This window comes from Agelaius tricolor, unplaced genomic scaffold (assembly GCF_023055355.1).
Source record: "Agelaius tricolor isolate 1412-34295 unplaced genomic scaffold, bAgeTri1.0.p SCAF_6, whole genome shotgun sequence".
Lineage (NCBI taxonomy): Eukaryota > Metazoa > Chordata > Aves > Passeriformes > Icteridae > Agelaius > Agelaius tricolor.
The window spans coordinates 6,382,613-6,406,483 of NW_027269266.1; the positions used below are offsets into that span (position 1 = coordinate 6,382,613).

The following is a 23,871-nucleotide window of genomic DNA, read 5'->3' on the forward strand; positions in this document are numbered from 1 at the left end:
TGGGTTGGGTTTTGAAAATATTTCAGCATTTATCCTTTCATTTATATTTTAGACGGCACAAAATCAAGTTTTCTACTTATTTCCTAATTAAAATTTATTACTGAAAATCTTTAAAAGTTTATACTGTAAAATATCCCTTCATCACATTCGGTGTCAGGATAACGTGCAAGTTTCCTTTAAAAACTGCTATTTTATCTTTTAATTCCTGCCTTTGGAAACAATCAGTGATTTAATGTCATTTTAAAGATAGCCACTTCAGCTGCTTTTTACATCTTCCCCTACCGTACAGAGAGGTATTCTCATTTGCAGATTTGACTTTAAAGTAATTACTTGTAATTACAGAGAAGTGCATCCAGTGGATTAATCACTCCATTTATATGCTGCTCAAAGGATTACTCTCAGGACAGCCTAACTGCTTTTGCTCAGAAAATGTCACTTCCACAGGAAAACAAATCTCTCAAGTCAGCAGCAGCTGAGAAGGACTCTGACAAGTATTTAAACCCAAAAAATCAAAGAAATTGCACACCTGGATTTGAGGCACCATCTGTGCCTGTTCTCCTCGTGAAAAATAAAGGGCCACCAAGTGAGAATAACCAGGGAAATGGCCAGAGGAAGCCCACACTCCTTCTAGAAGGACTTCCACACAATTCTGCATCTGAAAGAAACACATCAGTGCTAACCAAAGACATGGGCAGTGCTTTGGCTCAGGAAGCCACATTTTAAAATATGGGAAGCCCCTGAAAGAGCTGATGCTGTACTAAACACTTCTTATCACGTCCCTGAGCCATTTTCTTTCTTGCCTTGCACAAAAATGGGATATTAGGGGACAAAGACCTTTGTTTGATCCATATGGATACCCTTCATCTGTCCTCTTTTTAAAGATATCTTCTTTTTTTAGTGATGATTCTATCATAGAGTTGCCAAAGACACAGGTGACCCAAAATGGCAGTGAGGAAGCTGCTGAAGGCTCTGGAGCATGAGTCCTGTGAGGAGCAACTGAGGGAGCTGGGGATGGAGAGCCTGGAGAAGAGGAGGCTCAGAGGGGACCTTGCTGCTCTCCAAGAGTACCTGAAAGGAGGCTGTAGCCAGGTGAGGGTCAGTCTCTTCTTCCAGGTAACAAGCAGAAAGGATGAGAGAAAACGGCCCCAAGGTGGGTCAGGGGAGGTTTAGATTGGAAATTAGGAGAAATGTCTTTACTGAAAGGGTTGTCCAGCACTGGAACAGGCTGCCCTGGGAACTGGTGGAATTACCATCCCTGGAAGTGTTTTAAAAAATGTGCAGATGTTAGAGGCAGTTAGAGGCACAGTTTAGTGGTGGATTGGCAGTGCTGGGTTACTGGTTGGACTTTTCAAGTTATTTCAAACCTAAACCATTCTATAAATCTGTGATAATCACAGGGCCTGCCTTCCATCTTACTACCTGCCAGGTTAAAAATGCACATTAAAAACTGAAAAACACAACAAAAATATCTTCAAATCCAAATGCACATGGACACAACTAATGCTCACTAACCCCCACATTCATAGAACTAAATGGGAAAACACTGCCTAGGGACAGTGGGATACAGTGAGTGGTAGGGAAAACCAGAAAGGAATCATTCCCAGGGGCTTCCCTGTGGACAGTGACTGGTATCAAGCCAGGAGAGGCTCCACTCCACCCTCTGAGGAGAAGGGAGCAACACCTCCCACTGCCATCCTTCCCTCAGAGCCTATGGGGCTGTGGGGCTGGGGGAAAAGGGACAAAAGCTTAAAAAGAATCATCATGGCTGGAAAAGACCTGTAAGACCAGTGAGTCCAACCATCAACCCATTAACCACTGCTGGGTCCACCACAAAACCATGTCCCCAAGTGCCACATCTACAGCTTCCCTGCAGCACAGACAGAGCCCTCTGGTCATCCCATCTTGAGCTGTGAGTGGAGAAGAGCAGGGCTGGCTGGGGAACAACCACACACTGAAACAGCCAGATCTGGGCTCCCAAGAGTAGGAGGGACATGGACCTGGGGGAGTGAATGCAGAGGATGCCACAGAGATGATCAGGAGGCTGGAGCACCTCTGCTATGGAGACAGACTGGGAGTTGGAGCTGTTCAGCCTAGGAGACCTTAGAGCAGCTTCAAGTGCCTTAAGGGACAGCAGGAGAGGGAACAGAGTGATAGGACAAGGAGTTAAATGGCTTTAAACTGAGAAAGGGTAGATTTAGTTTAGATATTAGGAAGAAATTCTTCCCTGGGAGGGTGGTGAGGCCCTGGCACAGGTTGCCCAGAGAAGCTGTGGCTGCTCCATCCCTGGAAGTGTTCAAGGCCAGGTTGGATGGGGCTCTGAGCACCCTGGGATAGTGGAAAGTGTCCCCAGCCATGGCAGGGGAGGTGGAACAAGGTGACCTTTAAGTCCCCTTGCAAACTAAACCTTGCTGTGGGTGTGAATCAGCCCTGTAGGCAGTGGCTCCTGTTTGTCACAGCTGAGGGCTCTCACTTCATCCCTGCAGCCTCCCCCCAGGTCCCATCCTCCTGCTGTACCAGGGGGGATCCTGGGACCTCAGAGGAGCAGCTCCAGCCCAAAGGGGCTGCCAGCATCATCCCTGCCCTGTGTATCACTGGCTTCCCTTTCTACAACAAGCAGAACAGCTCTGGGGTTTATTGCTGCAGCCACGTTTTTGTCAGCTCAGCCTGAAATTTGTGATTCCTGCCATTGGTTCTGAGTCCATTCCCTGTACACTGCAGCCCAATGAGGGTGAAATGAGGTTGACAGGAGGGGAACAGACTTGGTGATTTATGGATCCAAAGTTAACTTCTGTGCCTGGAACAGATGGTAAGCTCTTTCCCATGGGATCCTGAGGAGAAAACAACAGAAATTGTAGGTTTCTTATCTGCTATTGAGGAGGCTGCTTCTCCTGGGAAATATTATTGAAGTCCTTGTACAAATCTGCATGTAAAGGAACACTATTCTTGTCAAACCAGCTAAAGATTAGCAATGGAACATCATGATTTTACAGGGTTCTCCTAAAATAAAGCATAAGCATGGGGAGAAATGGAGGAACAGGTAGATAAGCCCATTCTCTGTATAAAAATAATACATTCTTGTTTATATTCAGGGCTCTGGAAGGCAAAATTAGCCTTTGGGATTGTTTTTAATTATATGAAATTAAAATGTGTTTGGGCATGCCAAACTTTTATAGTTCATAATGAGTTTATTGAATATAATAATTATGAGCTCAGTAATTAAAACTTTAAAATTACTGTTATTTTATTTAATATAAATGATAAATCAAAGATTTCATTTGACTTTTTATAAGTTAAAACTAGGATGTGTCAGAAACATCAATCTTAAATATCTTAAATTTCATATTACAGTAATTGCATGTTAGGCTTCAACTACTGGAGTTGTATGTGTATAAAAGCTTTTAACAATTCAAAAATATTGGCTAAGTGCAGAGTTTAATTTAATTTACTATAATATGTATGGTTTTAAATAGTTTATAACAATAATTATTCAAGATTGGTTGGGGTTTTTTTTGCTTTTTAGGGCTGCTTCTCCAAACAAGAGACAAGAGCAGTTTCTGCAGTTGCTCTGCAGGATGATATAATAGACAATCATCAGCTGCAGGATCCTTTAACATCCTAAGTCAAGGACAAGGAATACAAAGAACTTTTACAAATCCCATGAATAAAAGAAATAGTCAGAGTAATAGCAGATACAGGACTAAGAAGAAAGAGCACAAAAGCAAGGAAGGTGCAAAAAAGGAGAATCTTCTTGACCCCAGTGCTCCACAGCTGACATTAGGTAAACCATTCTGATTTGTAATTTTTGTTATTATATAAAATAAACTAAAATGTGGACACTAAGCTTTCTGTTCAGAAGACAATTTAATGCTCAACAGCATGGTATCTTGTTTTAAAATTTATCAAAATTCAGCAGTTTAAGCCATTAGGTAAAAAATGGGATTGCCATCAGTGGCTTAAATGTGTGATTTCATATCTGAAATGCATTTAAAACATTATTTTTGTGACAATGTAAATGTAAAAAGGTGAAACTAGGGCATCTTGATGAAGACATATTCTTCATTAGAACCAATAAGTACTTTTAATGTCTATTGAATGTCCTAACTTTCTTTACATTTTATTTTAAGAAAGCATCAGTGATTTTCTTACTGTACTTAGTTGGGGACAGGTTCTAGCATTAAGCTTTTTTTAAGGTCTATTTGAAATGGTCTGGTTTATTCCCTATTCTGTAAAAAGACATTTAATAAAGCTGCATGAAATGTATTCTTTGTTAATACATACCCAGCTTTGCTCAAAGTTAAAAAGGTTTGTTTATACAATGGTCCTGGGGCTAAACCAGGGAAGAATTAACACCTGTAGCTAAATACCTTTTTCAAATTTAGAAGCAAACATGCAGCAAGATAAAAGTCACAGATGTGAGGGCTTGGAATGATGCCTGGTGAGAAAATTCACTTTTAAATAGTGTTATAATAATACAGTTGTGGAGCAGCGACAGACGATATTGCTCAGAAAAACAAAACCAGGGAGCATCTTAAGAGACCAGGAGATCAAATGTGCTTCTTGCCTCTCTGTATTTCCCTTTTCTAAAGATTTCAACACTATTTTTGCCATGAACATCCTCTTATGTCCATCCTTTCTGTTGCCTCAATTGGGCACTACTTAAAGAACCTTCCGGCTCCAAAATTTGCAGTTTTGAGTATAATAAACTTTCATCATTGTTAATAGCTGTTTTATTTATTCTTTTTCATGCAAACACCCTTTGGCCTCCCTGAAGATCAGGTTGGCTTTGCCATAGGAACTGTCACAGTAATCCCAGCTCCAAGGGAACCCATTCAACCAGGGATGCTCCATTCAAGCACATCGGCCTTTGGAACCAGAAGATTCAGAGTAGTGCACAACAAGAGAGTGTAACCAGTGACAGGACAAAGGTTATTAGATGAGCTAATTAGCACTATATTTACATGGTTATAGTTCTAAAGACGGCAGGGTTTTGGTTTTTTTTTTGGTTCATTCTGAAGAGAGGATAGCAGGGGGAAAAACAGAAAAGAGGTATTGGGGTTAAAATGAACATCAACAATGAGTGATTATGGAAGCTAAAGGCTGAGGTGAAAAAATGCAGCCCAGGTGTGAGCATGTCTTCTGCTGTTATTAGAAAGACTAAGTATTTTCTCCTTAAATCACAGCACTGACTGAATTTTCCCACACAAATATTCGTGAAAGGGATTCAAAAGACTGTGCTGAAATACTTTTTGAAATTTCAATTGTTCCTGGGTTTTACTTTGTAGTATTTTCACCAATATTCTCATATTATTTCAAAATACATCTGTCAAACTTTCTCTTCCTTAATAAGGATTGTGTGGTTTAAACATTAAAACTGCAAAACAACTTTGAAAATGTAATTTAATGGAACATTTTCTTCTTGAGTTTATGGGTAATAAAACAAAGTTTCACAGGTCTGTGTCATTCATTTTTTTTCAATAGGGGTTTAATTCCTAAAATCTAGCATTAATAATTGAAAGGTTAATGTATGTAAACGCTTCAATAAGGTTTATTTTAGGATAAATAACTTGGTTGTAAATGGGTGTGTCAGTAAATGGGTTGGGCTTTTAAACTTGATGCATAAGGATGAAAATTCTTGGATGTCTTGAGCTGTAATAAATGTAGGTTTTCTTTGCTTGTATTTTTTCAAAGTGCTGCTTTGAGAATATCTCCACAGAGCCTTTTGCTTTGACCACAGGTCCCTCCTTGTGTGTCCTGCCACCAGATTTCCCTCAGAAACTCTGCTGCACAAAAGTTTTTCTTCTAAACACCTGTAGAACCTGTCTCTCACAAGTGTCCCATCTGGCTTGTATTATTTAGAAGTTCAGCTTTGCTGCCAATCTCTTCTTCTTTGGCAGTTTAAATAATCCATTTGTGAAGGCTTTAAATAAGAATTTTCTCTTACCCTGGGGGTATACAGAAGGCTTTCCACAAAGCCATCTCATTTTCTTCCTTAAAACAGTCTCTGACCACAGTGCTTGGAAAGAAATCAAGATCAGGCATTTTCTAGGTTGTGATGGTGTCTTTCATGCTGTCACTGCTTTGCTTTCTTGTTCACTCCCCCTGTACCCAGATTTTCTCATCACAGAGGCCATCACTTCATAGATTGGGCTACCAAAATAGGATAACAAAAGTGGGGTCTAGGTGAACCAAACCACATGCAGGGTAATCTCTCCCCACATTGTTCCAAAAACATAAACTGACCCAGCTGAAACCTCAAAGCTGTTGCTCTAAAACACAGATTCAAATTGATTTATGTTTGAAGGATGTCATGACCTCACAAGGAAGTGGGTTAGGCAGATAGTTCAACTAAAGGGAAGGCAGTATTCCTGATAGATCCTTTAGTACCTCTCAAAAGATCTTTTAAAAGATCAAAGGCAGTTTGTGCAAATTTCAGATGATTAACGATATACATCTGTAGATGGATGAGCTCAGAAGGAGAATTTTAGCCTCAAAAATTAACAAATCCTGCCCTAGAATAATGAGATGCTTGAGCAAGGGGATCACCAAAACCCCATGACTTGCTAGGATCCTTTTTTCTTCATGAGAAATGGGTTTGGATGCACAAGCTGCCTGATGGGGGTTTTGAAAGCTTACACAGAACAAATATGTGCTGCACAGTAGTGTCAGATTTGTGCACAGATTCTGGTATGAATGAAGGAGTTTACCCTTTCCTTCCCATCTAGGATTGGAACTCTCATCTAGGTGTCATCAGCTTGCATTGTAATTATTGCAATTACTGTATGTCAGTCTTTCTTTCTTGTTTTGTCAAACACCAGTAAGGCCTCACCATGGACTCAAGTTACAGGCTTGTTACACAAACCTTGGACATTTCTCCAGATTCTGGTCTTCAAAGATGATAAATTTCTATATTGTCCTAGCACATGGGTTTTATTGCTGAGGTACTGACACTGGACTTTATCTGGCACTTGTAGGGCAGGCAGGAATGCTGTAAGTATTTCACTTGTAAGGAATTTCACTGATTCCTTCTTTAAGAAAGCAGAGATTTCACATCTACATGCAGCAGGCACCTCACATTCATTGCTGGAGATGGACAAGTTCAGCTGTAACAGTGACAGTATCACTGGCCTCTTGTGACCACCTCTTTGTCTCTTCATGCTCTTTATTTCTCTTTCTTATGTCACAGCCTCATTAAACTCCAGAATTTTGCAGCAGCAGCCACAATTCTTTATTAGACTACTTGATTAATTTTTATTTTTAAGAATTCATAAATGCGATGCTGAGGAAAATTCACCATTTTGAGATTTTATTTATACTGATTATTTGAAATTGTGTTGTTATATTCTTTAGTTAATCCCATTTTAAAGGCTCTGAAAAGTATCAAAATAAATTCAAATTACTCAGCAAATAAAAATGTACATTAAAAAATCTTGTATAAATCCTGCATGTAAAAGAGGTTCTGGTAATTAATGAATAGCTAATCCATTAATGGTTTAGTTTGGAAGGGACCTTAAAGATCATCCAGTTCCAACTCCCTGACATGGACAGGGACACTTTCCACTACCCAGGTTGCCCAGAGCCCTGTCCAACCTGGCCTTGAACACTTCCAGGGATGGAGCAGCCACAGCTTCTCTGGGCAGGCTGTGCCAGGGCCTCACCACCCTCCCAGGGAAGAATTTCATCCCAATATCTAATCCAAACCGACCCTCTTAGAGTCTGAAGCCATTTCCCCCTTATCCTATCTCTCCCTGCCCTTGCCAGAATTCTTACTTAACAGTAAGAAATGTGTTGCCTGATGGTGCTTTGTCTGATGATAGATTTATATGAAGTATCTGTATAAAGTATTTCTAAGCAAATGCGGTATTAATGAATTTCATGTGAAGAAAATCCATTGTCTGTAAAGGCCAATGAGGTTTATTCAGTAATTTGTTGTCATTGTTGCTCAGAAGTCAGTAGTTGAGCACTCTTCCTTATCATTTCCTGCTGAAAAACAGGTAAAGAGATCCACACAGCATGGAAAATCCATACAGTGCTGTCCAATACTGAGGAAGGAATTTGCTATTGAACCCAGGGTACAAATATAACTGAATAATTGTGTGGACTCACAATTGTATGTACTTATTTTATTTTCTTGAGGTACTGCTGAAAGTCATCAGCTGGAGGAAGAAATGAAGGAAAGATTCTACTTTTAGACACCATTTAGCTTTTAATAGGTGGACCAACTCAGTGGCCAACTCTGATATTATTTTGAAGATGACATGGTAGAGGAGGCATTTGTGCACTTCTGATGTTATGTTATGACAATAGAGAAGCCTTTTTATCTGCTCTTGCAAAGCAGGTATAGGCTATTTTCTGCTTCAAATAAACTCCTGTTAGATATGGCTCTGGCCCTCATTCACCAGGGAAACATTTACTGTGTGTACAATTCAAGATATTTTCACCTTCTCAAAAGCTTTGTTAATTTCAGATGAGAACAACAGTTACTTCTATTTGGGAAACAAAGCAGGTGTACACCCAATGCCAGACAGTCACTTCCTCAGGTTATTTGATGAAATGCCTGCATTTTACCTTGATGGCTTGCTCAATGCCCATGTGTAGCATGGACATAAATACATCCTGTTTTATTTCATTCTCTAATCTATTACCTTGAAAATATTAGGCAAAAGAGACAAGTGACTGATGGAACAAAGAGCTGCTTCAGAGAAGTGATGATGGCAATTAGAAGAATTATCCCAATTGCTTAGAAGTTTCTTTCCACAGTGCACCTTAGGGCAGTTTTTCTGCCTGTTCCCTTTTCAATTTTTTAGAGGACTTTTCACAGCCAAGTGTGTGTTGTGAATCAAAGTCTTTGAATATCCTTAGATACAGGCCTGTTGCTTCTTTTTACACCAACATTAGCTGGAGGTGAACAACTGTCCACAGACAGGTGGGAGAGGTCAGGAAAGACCTGCCCATTTCTGGCTACCCTGAAAGTCTGAACCTTCACAAGAGGGAGCAAAAGACAGCACTCATTTAAAAGGTAACTCTACATTTGGCACAAAAAGGCAAATGCCTCTGGATTTCTGTTTGTCCTCCCTTAGCTTTCCTCCCTCGAGGGAAAAGCCACTGCCTGTGAAAGCTCTGAGCTCTCCCTCCAGCTGCCTGCTGGCCATTACTGCTCCTGTTCTTGCCAGCTCCAGTGCTCACTGCTTCTTCTGGGCTTCACTCCTTCCCCAGGTTCCCCTTCCTCTAAGAGCCAACTGCTGCTCTTGTCCAACTCTGTATCTTTTGTCAGGACAGAGATCATCAGCACTTGGTGGGAATGTTGGTCAGATAAAGGTGAAGTTTTCTTGTAGCCTGTCAGCTTTCTTTCTCTTTTGTCTTATTGTATGTGAGAAACGCTGCATTTGATGTGCATCACTTCTTGAAATGTAATGACTCTGTTGGGAAAGGGGAGGAAAATTATTCAGATTTCATTTTAAATGTTTGGTTTATAATTTTTTTCTCCAACCAGTAGCAGTTGCCATTTCTTCCTTTCTGCCACCCCATGTGCTGTTAACACAAAATTCACAATTTCACAAACTAATTTTGTTTTCACTCAAAAGAGTGCAGTAATCACAGAAGCAAACTGATGACCTTTCAGAATTTTTCTTGTCAGCATTTTTTTCCTTTTCAGCTGTTAGAATGCTTTAAAGTCAGGTTTGGTTCTGGGGTTGTTTTCTTTCCTTTGAAAAAACAGGTGCTGCATTCATGTTCCCATGTAGTCCATTAAGGGAGTACATTTTTATATAACTATTCAAGCACATGAGTCTTTTAATTAAACTACCTAAGTGAATATCTTAATGAATTAAATGTAATCATCTTGAAAAGTAATTTTGATTCCAGATTTTTATGGTAAGAAATATAATTTAAAGCTATTTTATGATGAAGCACTTAATTCTTTTTATAACCTTTTTTTAAAAGCATATGGGAAAATAGTTTGTAACTCAACTATACAGGAGTATACTAACCTGGAATAATTTAATCCATGAAATTTCATGTGAATACATAGAGACTTACAAAATTCTCTTAACAGTTCAATTTTAAGAACATGCATGTTGTAGATTGTTCATAGATTGATTAATTAACTGTTTTTACATTCTGTAATCTAGTCTGTTTCATCTGTACCAACAAGATGAAATATATTGTAAGTAATTGTAATCATAATTATTTTTTCAGTGATGCCTGAAAGCCTTTGAAAAATTTACAGGTAAAAAGTTGTCCTATGTGTAGAAAAGAGCAGGATCAGACCAGAGTAATACACGATGGGGCATGCTTGGTTAAATTGAATTAATTAGGTAAGCCTTACTTCTGCTACAGGTGTGTCACCAGACAATATTTATTTCTTAATAATGTTCCAAATGCATTACACTTTTAGTAAGAAACTAGACAGAATGCATGCACTAGAAAAGTTAAAGTTCAAAAAAAAAAGTAATAAATCATTGTTTCGTATAAATAACTAAATTATAAAAATTCGAGTTTCCTCTTCTTGAGCAGAATTGTGTCTTAGAGAATTTAAGCTTCCTGGAGGGGATATATTGTTATAACAGAGTCTAAAGACTTAAGGGAAGCAGTGCCTCCTAAGGATAGAAAATTAAGAAAGCAACTATTTGAAAAAATGTTTTGCTGTATTTGCTTCCTTGGTCTTTTTCCTTGGGGCAATTCAGCTTCCTTAAACCAGAACTCCTGAATATGATGAGTTCCCTCCCTCCCTTTTCACTCATTCCTTCTCATTCACACTGACCAGGCAGCACTGGAGCCACCCAGTTGTTCTGTCAGTCTGTTCATTCCATCCTCTTCAGAGCCAATGCAAAATCCTTCCCCAGAAAAGAGAAAAGAATACGAAGGTGACTGTAGAACGCTGATGTTCCACTCAAAAGTGCTCAAGCCCTTAAGTTTGGAATAAATTAACCAGTCAGTGGATTGTGACTGTCCTCAAGAAGCATGACTGGAACAGCCAACACTTGGATTTTCCTGCTGTTTGAAGCTCTGGGGAAGCACATACAGGCATCTTTCCCAAGAAGGTTGCCAGTTTCCCTTGGGCCCAAGACACCATGAAAGCCATGAAGCAAGGTCTCAGCAACAGGAGGTTGCAGAAGGCTCCTAAATGTGCTGAAAGCTGCAGCTGAATGGCATTGGTCACAATTCTCTCACTGAAATTCAGATGGCTACAGCAGCAGCCCTCCAAGCCACCTGCCTGGGCTACCTTTAGGGTCCCTGCCTTTGGCAGCTGGCTGCCCACATTTCAAAAGCCACAGGAAGATCTTCATCCAACAGGGAACAAAATGGGGACTGCTTTTCCAACTTCTATTAAGAATAAATTTATAAAGTCTTCTTATAATGATTAGGTTTGAATAAATTCAGTGCAAGTCATGATTAAAGGACCTGCACTTATTTTTCTTAGTGGCTTTCAAGTGGGAACTGTAGATGAGTTTTCCTGCTGTTCACTCTTATACTTTAAAGTGTTGGTTAATTAAAACATTAAAGAAAGTTTTCACAAGGAGCTATCCATTTCCAGGCACTAAAAAGCTCTTCTAAAATAACATTTGGTTCTCAAAATTGAACTGCGCTTTTAAAATGTCACTCCCCAAATATTAACATAATCAAATGGCATCACAATAGAAAAAAAAAAAAAAAAGAAAAAAAAAAGAAAAATTTTTTAATAACCCTGCTGCCTTTGGAAGGATCACAAAGGTTAAATGTCAAGTTTCATATGCTTAAATAAATATCACAAAATAAAAAAGAAGGTCTGAAATATTAGTACTAGGAAGGACACATTGTTTGTTTCAGGGTGCTACAGTAGCCCTTATTGCACCTGGCATTAAAATTTTTAATAATCTAGATCAAAGGAGATAAGAAAGGTCACTGAAACCAAAGTAGGCTACTTTTTAGCACTCCTATACACAGAGAGCAGGGTGTTGCTTCAGCATGTTAGGTAGTGAATTTCTTTGATCCTCCCTATAAATGTCACTCTGTATGTCATTTAATTGTGGTATAGCCTTTTATTGGTGCAATTAAATCTTTTCTAATGCATTACTTTATCTCCAGCTCTGCTAAAAATCCTGCCATTGTTCAGGAAGCGAGGTAAGTCACTGGGAAATGATGCAGTTGACTTTAGTTTCTTCCTCCCCCCTCCACATGATTTCTCCCAACGATTTTAATTTAAATCTCACCAAACAGTATAATGGTCCTGGAATTTGTTTAGTCATTTGACTTCCTTTATCACACAGAGATGGTAAACATTCTGTTGCTAACCTGAAGTGGGCTCCAAGCAGCAAAACTAGGAGGATATTAAACCAGTAAAAGCTTATCAACTGATTCATTGATATGCTGTAAATTCCAGCCTTTTCATTTTACTTTTGAGGGTTGCCATAAGTCAACACATTAGTAAGCAATTTGCTGACATTGGATCACTTAAAAAGGCTTCCCCATGGACAAAGTTCACCTCAGTGCTTTGTTTCATGGTTTCATTTTATCATAGTCCTGGGCTGCTGTACAGATGACTGATGCAGCTCTGCATACCGATGGGGGATTGCACAGTCACTCTCTGCCACTCTGTCCAAGCTTTAGGAAGTCTCAGGCATAAAATGGACAGGATATGGCGTTTTCAGAAATAAATTCAGTTACTCTGTTTCAGTTATTCTAAGATTTTAAAAAGCTATTTGGTATTGTGCATTGAAATTTCATTTTTACATCCTAGAACGTGACAATAACAAATTATTTAAAATGCTGATTTCCTTTCCATTTACATTGATAGTTCATGCTGATTTACCAGTTAACAAAAATTCTGGGTTAAATTTTAGTTACACTTCTTTAGTTACACTTCTTTCTTTCTTCACAACCTTAGACTTTATTTACTGAAATAAAGTCTAAGGTTGTGAAGGATTTGAGGTTGTGATGGATTTGAATCTGGTCAGATCATACTACAGAAAATCCAAGAGTAGCTCAAAGATAGTATCTTAGCAGCAGAGGAACTTCATAGATCCCTGTCTCATGCAGGAAGAGAGTTTTCCTCTTTTGTTTTTTACAGTTCCAGCTCAAAGATGCTCACTTGCTTACACCACCAGGTCAGGTCTGGTCAAGTCTGATACCACTATAAATGAAGACCAAGCATAACTCAGGGCCAGAAGTGCTTTAAAGTGATCAACCTTTACTTGATGGTGAACAGATACCCCAAATTACATAAGAGTTGGGTGTAATCTTACCTTGCTCTTTCTGAAGGCAGATTTTAATATGAAATCAGTAAGAGCAGTTAAAATTGCAATGCAGAGATTCAGTTCTAGAACCCAGCCAACAACAGTCAGGTACAACTTACCAGAGTTGTTATTAATTAAATACATAGTCACATCAAAATATTAAAGATATAAGCAACATTTTATGAGTCATTCAGAGAGCACATGGTGTCACCAGTCAGGACTGTTTGGAGACCACAAAGTGTAAATATTGGAGGAGGCCTGTGGGGGGACAGTTGTTAGTTTGTTTTTTGTTTTACACATACCACTGAAGGTCAGTGTGAACGAGAGACTGGGATGTTTCATTCCTGACACTGAGCAGTCCTGAGGGGAAGCACCGGGTTCCCCACCTGCTCTTTGCTACACAGAATTCTCTCCGAGAGTACAGGAGAGGCTGCTGCTTTTCCCATCACTTTGGGATGTAAATACATCCACAACACAAAGGCTCTCAGGGAACTTTTATGTTACATTGCTAAATCAGCATTTACTAACAAGGAAACTAATCCTATTTCTACTGACAAATGGATACATCCTTTTAATATCCTGTTCTGTTAGGGATCTTTTGGGAACACAGTAAGTCATAACAGCTCTCAGCAGTGAATCAGACCATAGAATAAAAAGAATATGAGATCATGTTAGCAGAAAATTTAGGAAAGTCAAAGTTTTTATAAATTCTTAGTGAGATTTTCACATCATTTCTGAGGGATTTTTGTGAGATTTGGGCTCTCAATTTCTTTGGGTCTAGAAAAGTTCATTTTAAATACTCTGATATATGCTATGGAGGGTCACTTTCACAGCTGGAAGGGAGCAGGTGTGCTGGAAAAGCTACCAAAAGAGAAAAAAAAAAAAAGTGAAATGAAACAATAGCAGAGTGTTCAGGTGCCATGAGGCTGGCTGACCTTGAGCTCAACCCTTCTGCCACCTCACCTCCCACTTCCCAACCCACATTCCCTGAAAAAATGGCTCCTTCTTTTCCTAGCAGGTTTTCTGTCACAGGAAATGCATGGAGAGAAAAGCTCACATTGCCTGGTCATGATACAGACATCAAAATGTCCCTTAAAACTGCACACATTTATGGACAGAGACACACAGACTTGTGTGAATCCCTGCAGAGCTTTCAGACACAGGGGTACATTAGGAGGAAGTGGCCACAGTGAGCTGGGATTGCACTCAAGATGATTAAATTCAAGAAAAGCAATCATTGTAGGTATTTATTTTGTTGAGCCCCTGGGGGAGCATCTTCAGATATGAAGATGAGATTGCCCAGTCCAATATGCAATATGCAGAAACATACTCAAGGCAGTAAAAAGGCATAAAAATCTATACTGAGGACAACACCTGAGATGCTTCTTCTCCCACTGACTGTCAAAAAAACCAAACCAACCAAGCCCAAAAAAATACAAAGAAAAAAAGTACTGAAGACATAATGTAATGCCAGAGCTCAAGCTTGGAGGTTTCTGTGTCCACTTGAGCTCTGTTTCCAAAAATACATAAGCATCCCCACAGACAGCAAAAAGGATGATAAGAGGCCTCCATAAAACTGTTGAGGGAATTTGGGGTCACTTCTCATATAGAAAATAAAGGGAAATGTAACCTTTCAGGTGGAAAATAAAGGGAAATGTAACCTTTCAGGTGTGGAAAAAACAGTGCAAGCAAAAAGACTTGTTTTACTATGGACATTTGAGAACAAAATTAAAGCTTAAAGCATGGTAAGGGCCCTTCACATTTGACATTTATGAAATCTTGGACAATTAAACATTGGAATATACTGCCTAGAGACAGCCCAGCAATCCCATCACAGACAGCCCCTGCCAGGCTGGTTAAATACCAGGAATAATGCAGCTATGTTTGATCCTGTGCAGCTGGATGGATCAAACATCTCCAGGTCCCTTCAGGACACGTGATCCTTGAACTTTAAAAACAGCCTAAACTCTCCTGTGAAATGGAATTTAAAGTCTGAAGCTGTTTAAGTTACAGACAGTTTAGGAAGCATGGTGGTCAGGGGTTTAACATGTAAAAATTGCCCTTCAGTCAAACTATTAAGGAATTGCAAATTACTTACAAATTACATAATGAGCATACTTTGCTATAAACAATCCCCACTGGCCTAAAGCAGAGAGTTCCAATTAATTGCACACCTGTCTTAAAACACAGGGCTGTGATGCCTCTGAATGTAGAGCAATCTCCATCACATTCCCTACCTCAGCTATTTTAGAAATGCAACCATTTGAGAATTTCAAAAGCAGGTTAAATTGGGAAAAGGAAGAAGAGAGAGGAAGACAACTATTCATACCAATTATAGACAGGATAACTTAGAATGACACAGATTATTTTTTCATTGCTTATAATAAAAAAGGGATAAAACTCTGCTATAAATCACACTTTACCTTTATTGAAAACACAGTAAAAAAAATTTTCCTACAAAACATTCAGTGTAACATTTCAAACAAAGGAAAAAAAACATATTACCACTGCTTTTCACAAAACGAAACAAAAATATCAGCCTAGCTAAGGCAGCAGATTTTTTTTTTTTTTTAACACAACAAAATACCCACAACAGAGAACATTATAAACCATAATTCTGGATGACCTAAAATGAACCAGGAGGGTTTGATGGGGAGATAGTATCTACACCAAAAACTATTGGGATTAAAGTAACACTCAAAGCACAATTTTTCAGCTGTGTTATACCTTGGTCAGATACATCCATGTGAAAGAAAATTCAGCTGCTCAAGATTGTGGAGTTTACAAAACCTGAAGCACAAATCAGACCAAGAGGGGACCACCAGTTCCATTCTGCACTCCCAGCCTCACGCAGTTCAGAGATTGTGCGTAATTTAAATTGCTCTTGTAAACTGTGACATGAACCAGGAACACTGCAGTGAAACCCTGAACGTGCACAGTGAAGGCTCCTGATGCCATCATCACAGCCCAGCCAGCAGCACCAACAGCAATGGCCAGGCCAGCTCAGAATTGTGGTTTTATGATCGTGCTACCTAAGCTCACAGGAAGCCAATTCCACCTGACAGGGATCAGGGTGCCAGCAGCACCCTAAGAACATCCTCAGTCTCCTCACTGGGAATTTTAAATACAAAATTTAGAAGAGACAAGAGCAACACATGATCTCTATTAAGGTAATGTGGGGTTGGCCCAAACCCCACAGGAAAGGAAATATTTTGTGTACATGTGTTTCATACACACACACCAATATTTCAAATCCCATGACCTAAATGTATTTTCTTTTTCTATCCAATTCTCCTTAAAGTAACAGAAATCACACCAAATAAGGCAAAAATACTTTGAAAGCTACCTTTAAGAAAGCAAAAGTGACTGAATTTTTTTGTTATATAAAGCCAAGGAGGAGAAAGTACTCAGAGACATTTTGTGACTCTTAAAAATTTTGGTCCAGACTGGAAAAAACTCATGGTTAGGGGGAAACAGGAAATCATGCACCAGCCAATTTTCTTCTTAAACATTTAAACACACTCACTGAATCCACTGCACAGGTATCACCACCATGCCACTTCTCTGAATGATCAACTCACGTGGGGAGAGAAGGCCCAAAACATGCTCATCCACATGAAATACAAAAATCCAGAGGAAGGTGAAGAGCCTGACCTCAGCACCTCTCACAGCCTGCCCCTGCTGAGAGCTGACACAAGGTGTGTCCATCTCCCACTGCAGGAGGTGTCCCTGCACACCCCGCAGCAGATGAGCTGCGGAGCAGGAGCACAGCAGGAGCCACCCTGCAGTGACACCACCCCAGGGGCTCCCAGTGGCCAAACCAGCTGGTTCCCCTCACTGAGAGCTGGGGCTGTACCCTCACAACCCTGGAAGCTAAAACCCAAATATATGCCATGACTAAACCCTCTCAACTCATGATTCAAACTGACTTGAGCTCTTGGTAATTTGTTAGAGGACCCTCTAGTGACAAGATTGCTTCAATGGAATCTAGTGGTAAAAAACAAGTTCATAAATGTGAACATTTTTGTAGTGGAAGAACAGTTCTAACTAGGGAATATCTCTCTACAGGCTATGTGGGAAAAGAAATAGATGAAAATCAAAGCAGGTTCCCCAATACTTCAATAGCTGGTATGTGTGGAAGCAGGGAATAGAGGAGGAATGCAAAATAAAGCCCTGTTCAGGAAAGGAGCTTCATCCAGTGATGCTGACTAGAAAACTTAATGTAATGGGGGTAGGGAGAAAAGCAACAACAGTGCTTGGGGTTAGTGATCAACAAACATCTAGAAGCAGCATTCCAAAGTGCTCAAGTAGGTACATATCAACATTCAGATACCTAAAAGCCTTCAAGAATTAGGATTTCCTAATTTCTATTTGAGGTAAGGCCTTCATACAGATACAGTTTCTAAATAGCTTGGAATTCAGTATGTCAAGAATATCAGCATTTACAGAACATTACTCACACTACCTCTTTGACTGTTTGGAGTCACCTTCTGTATTTGTAAAACATTTAATGCTATGTATATTTTAAAAAAACGTGAGCAATAAATGAAACTAAAAAGCTACTGATAAAATATGGTAGTTAATACAAAATTAGCAAGCATCCTGAGGGGTTTCTGTTGCCAAGACAGAGATACCTTCAGAAGTTCACAGGCTTCTATAAAAGTCCAAGATACTGTTTCACTGTGAATCACAAGACATTTTAAGAAGTGATGAAATTTTTTTCAGTCTCAGTGAATTACTGGCTTATTTAGAGAACATACAATTGACATTTGTATACTAATGAGACACATTTCTTTCTCTTTGAAAGAAGAGTTCTAGATACTCAAATTGTGACATATTTTAAAAGCCTTCCAATAAAGTTGCCTTCTGGTATGTTTTCTTACAGTGCATAAATCAAATCTATGTGGATTCTTCTGCTATTTCATATTTTGTCTATCTCAAGGGGGCAAGGTAGAAAAGGGGGTAGATATTGTATCACTGTGTGGCTGGTGGCTGTGGCCTTAGTTTGCTCTTGCTGAATGGGATAAATTCAAAAGTAGCATTTTTGTAAAGTTCAAATCTGACAATGTGACTGAAATAACTTGCCAGCTTATTACCAATAGCAAATTCAGTGTTCATGGGTTGGGGAGGGAAGTCAGTGTAGGCAATATTGTCTCAACTCAGTGCTAAAACAACAACAAAAATCCTAATACTAGGAGGTAGGGAATCTTATTTCATTAAAGCAATTAAAGCTTCACAGTTCACATCAACACTTTTTAAAACAAAACTAAGCACATTTCTTTTTGAAGAGGTTATTTATGTGGCCTTAATGTCCTGCCTCTGCTTAGATTATTTCACCCTGGTTTTAAAAAAATGCTATTTTCAAGATCAGAGAATACATTAAACAGGATTTAGCTGTTTTCCTGTATTTGTTATTTCAAAAATTTAGATGCCAGTCCACTAAGGGTAAGGCTCAGTTGCTGTACATACACCACCATCCCACTCCTGGGAGAGGAAGAAGAGGTGGGAAATAACCTAGAGCATGCTACAAGAACTCAAGGAAAGCCACATGCAGGAAGAGGCCAACTGCTTTCTGTTTCTACCTTATTCCTTTCTAATTAACACTGTAAATTCTTAAAGAAAAGGGCCATCATGTCTTTACTACACAGCACTGGGCACATGTGAGCACCTCAGGTAGCATCAGCTGCTGCACAGCCTCAGGGGTGAGTGGCAGAGACAGGGTGGGATGGACACTGGCACCCATCACTCCTGGTGACACAGGGGAGATGTGACACTCCTGGTGACACAGGGGAGATGTGACACTCCTGGTGACACAGGGGAGGACATGTCCCCAGGATCTGCTCCCATGTCCCTCCTGCCAAGCACCTGCTGCAGGATCTCCTTCCTGCCTGCGTGGGCAGCCGAGCCCTCCCTCCGCTGGTGCTCCAGGTGGTACTACTGGACAAGGAAAACCATTTGTCAAATATTTTAATTTCTATGACATTAAAACAGCCAACAGGGTCAAAGGGATCAGAGGAACAGGGCCAAAGATAAACAGCACATTACAGACAGTAAATAAAGCTCCCTATAAATGCAAAACTGTTACTTGTACAGTAACCAATACTACTATTTTTTAGCTTAAAGTGATAAGCATGTGTGCTTTATGCTTAGAAATCCCACAAATGTTACAGTTCTGCAATTGCATTTAATATTGTGCTACCAACACAGAAAAAAAGCCAAAAAACAGCTAACTTAAAACACTCAGTTTACACCTATTTTTTGGTCTTGTGTGGTATCTAGTTGAAGATGGAAGCATTGATGTGCTTTTTGCCTCATAAGAAGAGAGGCAGATGTTAATGTTACTAAGATCAGCTGTATATACCTTGAAGGTATAGACCACCTGACTCTACATGAGTCAAATACTAGGAATGTATTGTCAATATCCAGTAATGAATTACCAGTTGCTTGTACTTAAGTGACCATATGATTCTGTGAGAAGTATACAGTGACCTGTATCTTGCATGCAGTGACAAAGCCTTGCATAAGCACGTCATTTTCAAGGCCAAAGGCAAATTTTAATGTAGACAGTGTCACCATATCAGCAGTTGACTTTAAAACACAACACTGTCATAGTTGCACAAGGTAGTTGTGAATTATCACCCATCTTGGAAACCACACAGCACCTCAACCATCCCACAGAGTCCAGTGTAAAGTTTTCCCTAAGGCAGCCTTAACCCCACATCTGCCTGCAGAATCCAGCAGAAGGGGTGGGGACAGCCAAGGCCCTAACATTTGTTTTGAAAAAGAGCTTTAAAGTCTTGCCTGAAGCTTGGGTGCTTCTCAGCAGGAATTGCCCCTGCTCAGTTGAAGTAATTGCCCAACTCACTTGCAGAAGCCACACACACACACATTATAATCCACCTTTTTCTGTGTTCTTGGGTCACTGATGCCATGACAAACATCTCTCCAAAGGCACAAAGAGCAAGACCTATGCTGGTTCATACTTCTAGGTTTATTCCTAATATTATTTTCTTCAGAGTGTATTAACTGTCTTAGCATTGTAACAGAAATATCTATTATCTAAAAGCTAACTGGCCTCACACACCACAGTTCACCACTTCATTAAGACATGAGGACAATTTTGGTCATACAATGACTAGCATGGAAAAGTGGACATATTTCACTGGGTTTTAACTATGATGCCAATACATAAGGCTATAAGCTCTGAGGATACCTGACTGATGCCCCTAATAATATATCTCCCAATATTTTAAATATAAACTCATTTTAGAACAACTTTTAATTATAGCTTTCTGTTATTGGTTGCAGAACTTTGACTCAGATAAAGATTTCTCACTAAAGTGTCAGCACTAAACAAGAGAAAAGATGCTTGTAAATCTTAGTGAAATCAAGTAATTTTACTTTTTCTTCCAAGACTTGATACAACACATCAACAGTCAGTTCAATAAACCTTGAATTTATACTGATCACACACACACAAAAAAAAGTAATTATCTAGCATCATATTTACTACAGAAATATTTACATTATGCCCCAGTTCAAGTCAGAAAAGGCAGCTGAAAAAAAGATAAATCCTCATGTGTACTGGAGCATGATTTTTGAAGCACTTTAGGGGAAAAAAAAACCCAAGCAGACATTCACACACACAGCAATAAGGTCTACAGCCCAGAGCAGTCATCTCAAGAGAACAGCCAAAGAGTTTCTGACACAAGGTTTACCTTATTTTGGAACCACACTGGAAACCAAGTTGTCACCAACTAATATAAGACCTCAAACTTCAGACAGGCAGACTTGTTTCACAGAAATAGGAAATGAGCAGGAAAATTTTCTGGCTCCCTACATGAAGGGGCACTCACTGAAGGTGTCCCCATTCCAGTCTGTTTGGAGATTACTTGTGGCTGAGCAGGACAAAAGTGCAACCAGATTTTGAATACTTTCTTGGTATTTTTCTTTACTATAAACTGCTTAAAGGATTCCTAAGGCTGCAAGGAAATGCTACAAGAAAGGACATTATCACCCACTGATGCCATCTTGAATCTAAGGCCTCTGAGCAGTTAAACACTTCAGAAATTCAAACTACCAAGACTGCACACATTTTACTTACCAAACCACCTACTGTCATCTCTATAACTTTAGAATTTAATTTATGATATCTACACATATAGGCCTATATACATTAAAAAACAGGCTAGTGACAGATAACTGAGTTATGCCACTGAACAGAAATCCTGGTAACTGAAGTATAAATTCAGAGAAATTTACTTCAAATTAAAGATTGTAGAAAACTGCAACTGCAGCCTCCTAGGCCTGCACTCCTTGCATTGATTCCAGGTACTGCCTAACACAGTAGTTCATCAAAAATTTCACAGGGTGTCTTGGGTAGGGGAAGGGAGCTCCAGGGCACAACAGCTCACAGAACTGAGAGCTGTGACAAAGGATCTACACAGCTTTTTACAAAGCATACTAGGCTCAGATTTAACACTGAAGTTAATCATCATCTTGGACTTCTGTAAGACATTGTTTGACCACCAGTAAAGCAAGCTGGCATTAGGAGCTAAGGACAGAGAGCTGAAAACACTGGCCTGCTGAGAAGGCACCATGACACAGCCTACTGCATCCAGCACTGGGATCTCTCCTGTCCTTTTTAACTCACTCTCAGTAGAGCTGTTTATCTCCTGTCATGGGTACCTACTCCAGCTACTGTACATTTCCAGTAAGGGTCATATGGGCCTTCAAGTGTATGTTTTCTTCTTTTTCTTTTTTTTTTAAATCAAGTCCCAAAGTTATTCTTTATAGCTGTGTTTGTATAACACAGGAGGTACTGTGCATTCAAATGGTAGCAAGTCTAAAAATAAAGATGTGAGACTGTCAACAAATAAAAAGGAATGCATTTTTCTCTTCAGCTTCCAGTCTTCAAGGCACCTCCTGCATTAACTTCCTGGGAAATAAACAAGCAGACCAAAAGTTCACTGGAAAGAGAAGAATCTGACACACCTAACTTCCTCAGAAGCATCCAAATGAGACAAGGCTCGACCCACACTAACAACTAAAAGCAATATAAAAATGCTGATGAGATGACAGGAATGCCATGAGGTTGATGTTTCCAGCTCTGCTGATTGCAGGTGATTGTTATCACAGTGTTTTCTGATGGCCATTTGCAGAAGGCTTTGTCTCCGAGTCTCTTGGATTGTTTGATAGGTGAAGTTTATCTAATCCTGCAAAACATTACAGAATAAGGAAAAACTTAAGACTCCCCCTTGTTTCATGCACACAGGCATTCAAAAGAACACAGACAACCCAAATCCTACTTCATGATTGCAGACTTCACATTTGCTGAAGACCAGAACTGATGTTCTACCTCCTGCAAGAATTGCTTCTGGGAAATTCCCTCAGTGTTGTTTAAGTGAGAAAATCCATTACAGTGGACAAGCATGGAAGACAGAGAACCCTAACTTTCCATTGCTTAAATCACAGACTCAGATGTTACGGACCAAGACAGACTTGCAATAATTTACCCTGTCACCTAAAAATACCTAAATAATTACCTAAAAATATTAATTTTATTAATTTGATAATTATTCTTTATTTTAAACTATAACATCTTTTTGTAAATCACCCACTGCTGATCTTAATGTCACTGGTGATGACCAGATCATGTCTCTAAACTATTTATATGTCTAATTACATTTTTAATACTACGCTATTATTGATTTATCACTGTTTCCAGCCTTTTGTTCTTATTGCACAATTCTCTATTGTGAGTGCTAATTGTAGTCTCACATCCTGCCCCAGGCAAGCACTTAAATTACTCTTTTTGAGGGGGAGGGAGATGAGGAAAGATGGCAAATTTAGCCATATTTTATTCAAAAGAGGCATGATGTCAGTCCTTCCTTGCTTGGTACAGTTTCTCTCTGAAGTCTCCCATCAAGCCTCTAAAGCTAAGTATCAAACCTGGGAAGAATTTCTTATTCATTTTGTGTAGACTACACTGAAGTGCCATGATGTGCACAATTAAACTTCTTGCATTGTTGGAATTGGAATTCCAAAATTGATTGCACTACTAAAAAAATCAAATTCTCCTAAATATTGCCTTATCTGTAGTCCTAATATGTGAAATTTTTGGTCATAAGCCAATTTTGGTTCTCGTTCTTTGAATTCCATGGGACAGTTTTCAACAGATGCAGCCTGTGATGTACAGCACTGAAAACAAACCCAGTTTGTGCCAGGAACCTGCACATTTCAGGGTTTGTGACTCCCTACTTGTGTCAAATCCAATGATCATTACCCTACTATGCCTGCATTTTTATGTTTCTTAATCTGCCTTCACCATCTGCAATTTTTTATTAAACACTTTATTTCTAATTATTTTACAACAATTTTAAATTAATCTTTCACCAGGATTCTGGGAAGTGCTTGGATTTTGTTTCAGCACCACAACTCAAAGCAGTGAAAACTAACAAGAGTAACTTCTAGATGATGTAAACTGAATCCTCAGCTACCAAGAAACACTAAAGTTTCACCATTAATCCTCTCAGTTTAAGCAAATACTACTCTAGGGATCTAAAGAGAGAGGAGCTTTGTTAATTAGTAAAGATAAGATGAGGCAACAACAATAGAATAAAAAATAGAATAAAAAAATAATTTTATCTTCTTAGTATCA

At 39.2% G+C, this 23,871-nt stretch overlaps 2 protein-coding genes across 6 annotated transcripts in view; one reads left to right on the top strand and one right to left on the bottom strand.

Annotated features, from left to right (window-relative positions):
* The first annotated feature begins 942 nt into the window (after positions 1–942).
* On the top strand, positions 943–10,705 carry RNF32 (ring finger protein 32). Its single transcript, XM_071429895.1, is given in 9 exon segments — positions 943–1,089; positions 3,521–3,710; positions 3,713–3,778; positions 4,283–4,302; positions 7,992–8,069; positions 9,716–9,739; positions 10,168–10,232; positions 10,234–10,317; positions 10,528–10,705. Coding segments are annotated over 9 exon segments (852 nt in total).
* A 4,912-nt stretch (positions 10,706–15,617) lies between these two features.
* LMBR1 (limb development membrane protein 1) overlaps positions 15,618–23,871 on the bottom strand; it is a 68,565-nt gene continuing 60,311 nt past the window's right edge. For all 5 annotated transcript variants that reach the window (XM_071428590.1, XM_071428591.1, XM_071428592.1 and 2 more), the window contains one exon: positions 15,618–22,426. In XM_071428590.1, the coding sequence (XP_071284691.1) occupies positions 22,344–22,426 (83 nt within the window). In that variant the 3' untranslated portion in view covers positions 15,618–22,343. The remainder of the gene's footprint in view (positions 22,427–23,871) is intronic.